This window comes from Sinocyclocheilus grahami, unplaced genomic scaffold, assembly GCF_001515645.1.
Source record: "Sinocyclocheilus grahami isolate Dianchi unplaced genomic scaffold, SAMN03320097.WGS_v1.1 scaffold1529.1, whole genome shotgun sequence".
Lineage (NCBI taxonomy): Eukaryota > Metazoa > Chordata > Actinopteri > Cypriniformes > Cyprinidae > Sinocyclocheilus > Sinocyclocheilus grahami.
The window spans coordinates 96270-107654 of NW_015506708.1; the positions used below are offsets into that span (position 1 = coordinate 96270).

At 34.6% G+C, this 11385-nt stretch overlaps 1 protein-coding gene across 2 annotated transcripts in view; it reads right to left on the bottom strand.

Moving 5' to 3' along the window:
* Window positions 1-1770: 1770 nt before the first annotated feature.
* LOC107570980 (mitogen-activated protein kinase 13-like) overlaps window positions 1771-11385 on the bottom strand; it is a 15055-nt gene continuing 5440 nt past the window's right edge. The window contains exons 2-9 of one of the 2 annotated variants that reach the window (XM_016257262.1): window positions 8631-8760; window positions 8160-8218; window positions 7811-7916; window positions 5273-5302; window positions 4389-4436; window positions 4186-4300; window positions 2553-2624; window positions 1771-2057 (exon numbers count right to left, since the gene is read on the bottom strand). In XM_016257262.1, the coding sequence (XP_016112748.1) occupies window positions 1939-2057; window positions 2553-2624; window positions 4186-4300; window positions 4389-4436; window positions 5273-5302; window positions 7811-7916; window positions 8160-8218; window positions 8631-8760 (679 nt within the window). In that variant the 3' untranslated portion in view covers window positions 1771-1938. The remainder of the gene's footprint in view (window positions 2058-2552; window positions 2625-4185; window positions 4301-4388; window positions 4437-5272; window positions 5303-7810; window positions 7917-8159; window positions 8219-8630; window positions 8761-11385) is intronic. The other variant, XM_016257263.1, reaches the window with a different exon arrangement.

An 11385-nucleotide genomic window follows, 5' to 3' on the forward strand; every position in this document is an offset into this window, starting at 1 on the left:
TATATATAAATTTTTTTTTTTATATATACACAACCATTTAAAAGTTCAGGGTCAGTGAGACCGCAATACATTTTTTTAAGGATACTCTGACAAATAGAAAGTTCAGAAGAACAGTATTTATTCAAATGTAATACAGTAAAGAAATTATAAATGTCTTTACTGTATTTGGTCAATTTAACGCATCCTTGTTGAATAAAACTATTAATTTATTTTTCTTTCTTTCTTTCTTTAAAAAAACCGTACTCTAAACATTTTAACAGTATACTGATTGTGAAATACTTCAACTTTAAGACCCACAAAACTAAAATACATGCAACTGTATATGGCTGTCCTTTTATAGAGCATTTTTAATCTGATAGCACTTAGGGTATAGTTTACTAAAAAATAGAAAGTCTGTCATCATTTATTCACCCTCATGTCATTTGAAATAGTTTTCTTTTTTGTGAAAAGCTACCAGACAGCTTTAGATGACTTTGAATATAGCCCACAAGTTGTTTGACATGGCACAGGGATGGAATAAATTCTGAATAAATGGTGTGAGGGTGAGCAAATGATCCCTCTAAGGTGCTATGCACACTGGTGATAAATGTAGGACATTTACCACTAAATCTAAATAAAATGTCCAGATGTACCACACATTCCTCAAGCAGTCAGTTATTGTACAAAATACTGCTATTCAGATACTTTTTTTTTTTTTTTTTTTTTTTTGTTGTTATCGCAAATGCTTGATTGCAGTTATTGCTGCTAAGGGTGGCCCAACCAATTATTAGGTTTAGAGGGCAAACACTTTTTCACACAGGGCCATGTAGTTTTGGATTTTGTTTTCCCTTAATAATAAAAACCTTCATTTAAAAACTGCATGTTGTGTTCACTTGTGTTATCTTTTACTAATATTTAAATTTGTTTGATGATCTGAAACATTAAAGTGTGACAAACGTGCAAAAAAAAAAATCAGGAAGGGGCCAACTCTTTTTCACACCACTGTATATCAAAAAGTGTATATTTTTTAAATGTGATTGTTGGTACATTTTACCAGTTTTTACCATACTTTCAAAACAAAAATTAAAATAGGAAAAATATGCAATATGATGATAATTGAAGACAAAATGTGTTTTACTGAGAAAAACAAGATTTGGTTTTTAAAAAGCCTTTTTCCAAAAGGTACATCTGGAAAAAGGGGGGTCGTCTTATAATCAGGGTCGTCTTATATTCGGGCCAATATGGTAATATGCGGGGCATTGAAACTGCTTTCGAATGCGAAAAACGCTTTACTTTCACTTAAGAGATTTGCGATCGCACATGCTCTGTGTAAACTACAGCGGCAGTACTTACCACACATTTTACAAGATCAGATGCTTATCAGTGGTGCTCAGGATCTGTAAATCAGTCGCCATCATCCTCAGTCATCTCTCCTTACTCTGTTTATGTGGTAAGCGAAATCTTATGTACTGTAATGTAACAAGCTACCGCTAGCAAGCGGCTAACATGTCCCTTTAGTGGCTTGCGTTATTTGTTTTCCGTGCCTTTCTGAATACAGACAGACACCAACCCATCCCTGCACATCACATCCTCTGCACAGCCTGGAACATAACATTTATTTCCATGATCTGCCATTTTCGCTATTATCCTTGCTTGTTTCTTCACAATACCTGCAGAACTTCTGATGATTCAGCTGTGCAGGTTCGGCTGGCGGCTGGCATAGAACATGGGCGGGTATATGCAAATGTTGGGGGCTATTAGTGATCCCGACTGTAACGTCACAGTCGGTGTTATGTTCTGATTCGCCTATTTTTCTGTGTTTTTTTTTTGCATGCACAAGATTCACATAAGGAGGAGGAAACAATAGTGTTTGAGGTTGACGGTATGTCATTTCCATGTACAGAACTGTTATTATTCAACTATGCCAAGGTAAATACAGTTTTCCATTCTATGGCATCTTTAAAGATACCATATTTGGTTGCACTGAAAATGTCTTACCTCTGGGCTTTCTAGTTTCTCAATAAATTCTGGACTTGGTGTCCCTGTTACTTTCATTATCTGAGTCAATTGGTCCATGTCTGAATATCAGAAGTTAAAGACAATGTACAGCATGTAATTTCCAAGTTATTTCTGTTCTTGACAAGCAAGACAAAAGGGAATAAGTGGGCACACAGTATTTCTAAATGCAATCGCAATTAACTAAATGACCGACTGTACTTTAGTCATTTGAAATGTAAGTAACAATGTTAAAAGGATAGTTCACCCAAAAATTTTAATGATTTCCTGACCTTCATGTCTTTCCAAACCTGTATGATGCTATTTTGTCAGTGGAACACAAAAGTAGAATTTCTGAAGAGCTACATTTATATTTTATATTAAAATAACACATAACATATGGTTTTAGAAGGACGTGAGGGTGAATATATAATGACAGAACTTCAATTTTGGATGAACTATCCCTTTAATGAAGTATTAAAATATTTGAGGACACTTTCTTGAAATCCAGTCCTCAGAATATGTTCATTCAGAAAAAAAAAGGAAATCAATTAGGCAAAGTAAATGCTGAAGGATACAGTCTTTTCCTTTAAAGAGTGTTTTTCCATTGAACATTTCACCCATGATGCACCCAACAGACCAGATATCCACTAGAAAGAAGAAAAAGGCAACAATCGCACATATTGAACTATAAAAATCATTACAACCACCAGTCATTAAAACAATGCAAACCATTTGACATCACATTCATGAGGCAAATCTGAATCAGTATAGCTCTTAGTACTAAAACAAAATCGGAGCACATTCCGTCTAACTTGCAATTAAAAGATTGATATCTACATAAAGGAAGGGTATCTGAGCATTTGTGAAGACATTCAACATTTAAAAGTGCAAATTATTGATCCGTGTATGCAGTTGGGAACTGTTTGCCTAAATAAGTGTGACCTTTATTTAGCACACACTACTACATAATTTAGCACAAAAAATATTCATGTTATCTCATGTTATCTCTTATCTAACATTGCCAGATTTAATCATTTTCACATTTAAATTTACATGTATTTTATATTTGAAATATTTTATATTCATTTACGAACTATTAATTAACTCATTAAAGTAAATACATTTAATAGTATTAACATGTTTTAATTGGTCTAAATTATTGTAAAAAAAAAAGAAAAGAAATGAATCAATGTAATTTTCTATGAACCTCAAGAAAATTTGTAAAGATTTACATATGTAAACTTGTATACAAATAAGTTGTATGCGTTTATTTGTAAGGTGTCCATACATTGATATTGTAGGTATCAATTTTCTATTCAAACAAATAAATAAATGCATGTTAGAAATATATCTATGAATACCAATGAGAGCATGTAAGAACTGCTCATATAGACCAATAGAGGTGCTATTGGACAGATTTCAAGAAACTAACTGGAGCATAACAGATGACCAAATCAATAATTACTGTATATTTTACCCTTATATTTTAGATAACACTTTAGATTTGGGAACACATATACAGTCAAACCAAAAATTATAGACAGTCAAACCAAAAATTATAGGACACCAGATATAATTTTTTATATTTTTTACTAGTGGGTGCAAGACACTATAGTTCATTTATGTAAGTGAGGACAGCAAAATAAAGTAAACTGTGACTTATTATACCCAAAAATGCTTTATACAGTGGACTACCAGTAAAATGTATTAAAAATTTGGGATGAAAAACTATTCAGACACTTTGACCTGACCATGTTTTTCTTAAGTGTCATCTGACATTATCAAGATTAATTTGTTCTGACAGAGTTTAACTGAGTTCTTGTCATATTTTATTACCATTTTCTAAACTATAGCGAATAAACTGTGAAATAAATTGTCTGAATACATTTCGGTTTTACTGTACACTAATAACTAAGAGTTTTCCCTCAAACTCCTGAATTGCTTTTTATTTATAGGCAGTAAGGTAGTTGTTGTAGTAGTTATGTTTAGGTGCAGAATAAGGCATTAATGTGTGCTTTATAAGAAGTAATAAGCAGCCAATATGCTAGCAATATGCATGCTATTAAGCAACTAGTTAATAGTAAAGAGTGTTCCCTAATCTAAAGTGATATCATATTTTATATACAAATGTTTTGCCTAAGAGTAAACTTAGCTCTAAGTAATAATTTTAAGAGGTGTGTATGTCTTAATGAATGACAAACATCTTGCCTGTCTGTGTGTAGTGCATCCAGTTTAGAATGACCTCAGGGGCCCGGTACCACCGCGTCACCACGTAACCGGTCATCTCTGCTTCTGCATGACGCGCCAGGCCAAAATCCAGGATCTACAGGCAGACCAAACGCATAGTGTTACTGTCAACTGTTAGGGGTTTACGCTTCTCTCTTTTATGGTGAAATAATGGTGGCACAAACCTTCAGCTCACAGTCTTGGTTCACAGCCAGGTTTCCTGGTTTGAGGTCCTGCAATGCATAAAGGTGTTGTGAATATTCCTACAAAGACATTGTTCTTGAACAATTACACAAGGTCTTAGTGGATTTCTTAATACATTTTTTATCTGATCCAGTAAGCTCTATTGCATATTGAAAGTGAGCCGGGCGGCTTCAAACAGATCTGAGCATGTACAGGCACCACCTCACCAAACAGGAAATTACTGGCATTACCTCATAGGACAATCTATGATAGGAAAGCCCAGACAAAGCAAAAAGCCTTGAACTCACTGATATTAATAGAATTAGAAACACAATATGGCACATTTCAGAATGTGCATGTAAAAATAAAAAACAAACAAAAAAAGTTTAGATAAATCACTACTGTAGCTTGGCGTACATACATTTTTTGCATTTTCATTTAAAACATACCACCAGAATGTCTCCAGAAAAGCACTCCTACAAATCTAAGAGCATTTTAATATTGTATTTTAGATACACACTACCGTTCAAAATTCTGGGGTCAGTAAAATTGTTTAATACTAAAACAGCAAGGACACATTAAATTGATCAAAAGTGATGGTAAATACATTTACATTGTTACAAAACAATTCATATACATACATATATACAGTATCTCACAGAAGTGAGTACACCCCTCACATTTTTGTAAATATTTTATTATATCTTTTCATGTAACAACACTGAAGAAATGACACTTTGCTACAAAACTCCCCCACTGAGCACATTTGCATCTCACAGGGAAGAGCTACAACGATCCCAAGAGAGGCCATGTGTCTTTAATTCAGATCTGTGTGGAAATGATAATTATGAGCAGATGCTGTTTATTCATTGCCAGTCTCACTTACTCTGTGAATGATGCCAGCACCATGAATGTACTGTGGAGTGGAGAGAAACAGAGGGACAGAGAGGAAGAAAGAAATACCACAAATCAGTATAATGACATTTTTCACAGTGTTATGTTTTAGTATTTGATTACACTAATAGGATTGATCTGAAAGATTACATCATTCCTACTGGCAATCATCTTAAGCCCAAAGCATACTTCTATATTTACACATACATATTTTGTCCTCAATTATTCAATTGCTTTAGTTTTGCTAGATGTTACCAGATTAAAGTCAACAGGAAACAACATTCACATCCAAATTTACTTTGGTAACATGATGCATTTAGAAAATAAATAAATAAAAGAAGCAAGACTTTATTTATCAGGAATGAATTGGATTATAGTTGTTTCAGAGGAGGAAATTTTTTTGTAATAAAGTGCACTGATACTGGTAAGTCCACTGGTAAGTCCACAAACATACACTATCATTCAAAAGTTTGGGGTCTAAGATTTTTTAAATGTTTTTGAAGTCTGTTATGTTCACCAAGGCTGCATTTATTTGATCAAATATACAGTAAAACCAGTACTATTGTGAAATAAATGTAAAAATGTTTCTATTTTAATATATTTAATTATCTATGAAATATGTACTTAACATTAATAATGTAATTTATTCCAGAAATGACAAAGCTGAATTTTCAAAAAATCTGAAATAATTGTAATATGCTGATGTGGTGCTCAACATACATTGTTATTTAATATCAATTTGAAAACAGTTGTGCTGCTCAATATTTTTGGGAAAACCTTGATAAATTTTTTTAATGAGAAATCTTTTGTAACATTATAATTGCTTTACTGTCACTTTTGATCAATTTAATGCATCCTAGCTGAATAAAATTATTAATTTCTCTCTAAAAAAAATTACTTCTTACTGACCGCAAACTTTTGAACGAAAGTGTATTAACAGCAGGGGCGCGGGAAGATGTTTTAGGTTGGGGGTGCTGTATGCTCGGTGGGGGGGGGGTGATAGAGGCTATTTACACTAAGTGAAAATAGCATATTTACTTTGCGATAGATGCCATTCACACATAGTGAAAATAGCAGTAATTTTTTGTGATATCATATGCTATTTACACTAAGTGCAAATAGCTATAGATTCTATTTATACTATATTAAAATAGCAGGATATTCTGCTAATTACTTATTGCAAATAGTGGCAATTATCTGCACCTCAGCATTGTTATACATTATAAAACAGTATGCAATAAATTAGAGTGTAAATTTGAATTATAATTCAAATTATTACATGGATGCCACCTTATTGGGACAAAAGCCCTCCCTAACCCTACCCGATATTTTTTCAACTTTGATTATTTCCTTCATTTTTATTAAAAATAAATGCTTTTCTGATGTGATTTGAAATTTGAAAAGGGAGGAAAAAAGTTCGCCAAAAGTAGTGCTGGGCGGTATGACCAAAAATGTATGTCACGGTATTTTTCAAAATCATACCGGTTTCACGGTACATGACGGTATTTTTTTTTCCATGCATGACCGGGTGTTAACCATATTTTCTACTGATTGAGAGAGGAAATACTGCAGTATATTGACTTAGAATGCCCTATTTTACTGTCAAGATGAGTGAATATTGTCAAAAAATACCACACTAAATAGTGACTAAACACGACCCCTTTTAATACATGTTAACCAGGAGTCACTCTCATTTATAATCGCGGCATCGTCTGATAAAATCAACATGCATCTACAAAAGGGTCTGAAAGTTGCTAAATCTAGTGTTAAAGTCGTGCTCGTGTGTGTGTGTGTGAGACGCGGGAGCTGATGGCAGGGCGCGGTGGATATTTGTGGCGGTCAATGTGGATATTGTGGATGAGTTCTTCTGCGTCATCACGTTCTATTAGTTCTACAGCTTCAGTTTCGGAACTTTCACGCTTCGTAACACATACAGCTGTTCCCTCACCACAGTGCAACAGTGAAAAGGGACCCCTTTCAAACAGTGTCGCGTTCCGAACGTTGTTTAAGCGACATACACCGGTATTGAGGTATTTTAAAAATTCATATCATAACAAAAATAAACACCGGTATTCGGTATGAACTATTCGGTATGGGTATACCACCCAGCACTAGCCAAAAGGCAGATTCGAACCCGGGTTGATCGCGTCAAAAGGAGTATGCCACACGCTTTACCATCTACTCCACTGAATCTGACTGATGACCGTCTTTTGTAATGTTGACTATCCCAATCACACGTTGGTGGGTGGAGTTAGTGTAAATAGCCTCTGCCAACAAGGCGGGCTATTTGCACTTAGTGTAAATAGACACTCCGATTTTTATTTTATTTTATTCCCAACAGTTAAACAGTTGCCCACAGAAAAAAACAGCACCCCCACTTTCCGCGCCTATGATTAACAGTCCATTTTGATTCCATGTTCTGTTCTAACTGGCTGTGCTGCATCACACAGGATAGACAAACTGCTGGAAACTTGTTACATCATGCCTGGTTAGGAAAATTTTGCCTCTTTGTGAGCTGTTTTGGTCTGACCTTTAGTCCGCACAGCATCTGATAGACCAGGAACTGGATGCGGTCTTCTGTAAGGATGCCCTTGACTTTAGAGAGGTCTGTGTACATGTACGGCATCACCAGGTAGCTAAAACAGACAGGAATTGTTTATTTCTTATTTTTAAAGAATAATTCACCCAAAAATGAATTCTATCATAATTTATTGATGGAAAACGACATTAGAAAGGATCTTCATGCAGTTCTTTTACATCAGTTGTTATATGAAAAAATGGTAAAGACTGAGTAAATGAAGACAGAATTCTCATTTGTTCTCTCAGACATATGGCTAACAGATCGATTTTTGCATACAAAGGCCTCATTAAAGACTTACAAGTCTTGGAAGTTGTCCAGTCTGGAGGCAGGAGTGAAGACATCTAGCAGGCCTATTACCTTGGGTTGGGCAGCAAAATTGATACAGCGAAAAAGCAAGTGAGTCAGTCTTTTCAAGATGTTATAATGGTGTTGTTAGACAGACAGACTGACTGAATAAGGCTGCCTAATTTTCGCTGTAATCTTTTAAATACTTATAGAAGGTGCTTACAGTTTAGGACACTGAAATCAATCATCAGCGTGTCTCCAGGCGCCACAAGTATCCTGTTCTGAGCTGACACACCGAGTCCACCAAGCTAAACATTTGATACTCGCACCATTCTCAATGAAAACAATGCAAGTATGGTGTGATACAAGTCTTTTTGTGCCTTACAAAAGTCATTCAAGCTATTGAAACTGCTGGAAAATAGGAACTAACAATGTAAGCAACAAGATCTAACCTCAAGGCGCGTCACGCATAAAAGACACTTACATTTTCATGTTTCATATGTTTGAGCAGGCTCAGTTCACGATAGGCTCTCTTCGCGAAGATCTCTGACTGAAAGGGCCGGTGCAGCTTCTTGATGGCCACCTTCTCTTTGGATTTATTGTTGATGGCCGAGCTAAGAAAGGGAGAACGATCGGCATCATAAACAAATGTTTTGAACTGAGGTTGAAGGTTTAACGACCGACTAACAAATTCAGGAACTGATATAGAAACTGCAATATTCAAATAAGAAACTGCACAAGCATGTTAGCTGATGATACGTTGCATTGCTGCAAAGACTTCTTGTCAGAGCATGCGGGTTTCACAGTCCCCCACTTTCACCAGTGTTTGATCTTAGAGCTGTTGTGAAGGTTTTGTGGCATTAAACCCTGAACAGGAAATGTCAATGCAGCTGGGATATATCATATCGTGACTAAATTTAGCAATGATGTGACAGTGAAAATACAATATATACAGTAGCATTAGCTTCCAGAGCAAAGAGCCTGCAAAATTAGGAATGCATGATATATTGGTGACATCAGTACCGTTGTCAGTCTGATTTGGCCGTTACTGGATGTTGAAAATAGTTAACGGCAAAACTGTCATACTCATAACTACAAAACATCCATTGTTTTATCAATTTTCTACTGCAAAGTACATTTGACACCTGGTTTCCACTGAAAGCATGTGATTTCACTTAGTGTGAAAAACAGATCTAACAGTGTAGATTTTTATCATATCGATTATCATTCATAACCAAAATATTACAGGTTATTGTATCAACTCAAATTCTGAGGTCAGACTGCCTCTATATATTATTACATAACTCCAACCAAGTTTATCAAGTAACATGAACTTATCTGATAGGTATACACTGGACAATGTTTACAAAATTCAAACCAGATTATAAATGTCATAAACAGGATATAAGCACAACTTCAAAGTACCATTTCATGAACGACCACGATTTCACAGTGACCATGGTGAAAAGTTTTGACATACGAACATAACATTCACAACATAACAATAGCATTCCTTAAAACTAACTAGCATCTATTTGCATGTTACTAATACTTTATTTTTTTATTTTTTTACCTACTCCAGTTATAGTGCAACAGTGATTAGTTTGTCTTTAAACTTCCCAAGTGGTTATTCACTAGATACTAGCAGTAATTCAGGTCATCACTAGTACTTATTACTTCACTACTAGTCAACATCCCAATAGTGATACATAATGGCATTGCTTCCAGAAACAAATTGAACATTTTAGCCACTTGACAGTAAGTTTCAATACATTTTTCAGTTTCAATACATTTGACAATAAATTTGAAACTACTTTAGTAAACATAAGCAAACAATGAACCCCCCCCCCCCCTAAAACAATTATTAAAAAAAAAAAAAAAATACACCCCCCCCCCCCCCCACTTCTAAAGAATTTATTAATCTTAGTTGATGTTAATTTCAACATTTACCAAAACTTGGTCAATTTGTATCTGTTAATATTATTTACTGGACCTGAGCCAACATGAACTAACAATGAACAGTTGTGTTTTTATCAACTAACTTTAACAAAGATTAACAAATACCAAAACAAATGTATTAGTTAATGCATTGACTAATGTTATAGAATGGAACCTTGTTAAGTGTTACCCTATGCTCTTTAGACTAATATGTACTCCATTTTTGCTGTTAACTATTCCAGTTTTACTAGTAAATATTCATTTGGTAGTCCTACTCATTTCCCTGTTATTGTTAAAGGGGTAGTTCACCCAAAAATGAAAATTCGGTGTTTATCTGCTTACCCCCAGGGCATCCAAGATGTAGGTGACTTTGTTTCTTCAGTAGAACACAAACGAAGGTTTTTTACTCAAACAGTTGCAGTCTGTCAGTCATATAATGGAAGTGAATGGGAATCACGGCTTTGAGAGTAAAAAAAAACATACACAAACAAAACCAAATTAAACCCTGTGGCTCGTGACGATACATTGATGTGTAAAGACATGAAACGATTGGTCTGTGCAAGAAACTGAACAGTATTTATATCATTTTTTTACCTCTGATTCACCGCAATGTCTGAACTGTCCTGAGCGCATTCTCAACAGCCGGTGCGTGACGCGTTGTCTTCTTGCTTTACGGTGGATCGCAGACTTATAAGTGCATTACTGCTAGTGATCGACCGATATAGATTTTTTTTTATAGCCGATACCGATTATTTGCATGTTTATGTGCCCGATAACCGATAAGCAGAACCGATATTTATTTACGGTTATAAAGTAAATAAATGACTGAGTGAAGTAAGTCCATACTTCACTTTGGTTTTTCCTCCTTTCAGTCATCTTTAAAAAAAAGTGTTGAAAATTAGCAGTCTTGCATGTTAAATTTAATCTTCATATTACAATAAAACATTTTATTTATAAAAAGCATCAGCAGCAACACTAATAAGCAAAATAAATGTCTAATGTTTTCAAATGGAGAAAATAAAAAGGACAGGAGTCATCTTCATTTTAAACTACAGTTTTAGTAGGTTTAGAAGCTGTTTAATAGGCTAAAGAGTGAAGAATAATTCACTGGATAAAGTTAATTCACTGAATAATATTCTCTGGAATATTGGAATATAACAAACAAAACATTGTATTTTATTGCATTTCTCAACTGGTATGTTATATCAGAATTACTAATGTTTTTGTCATTCTAGATTATGAAATGCGTGCTGACAAGTGCTGTTTATCTATGCATTTATACAGAACTATACTCAAACTGC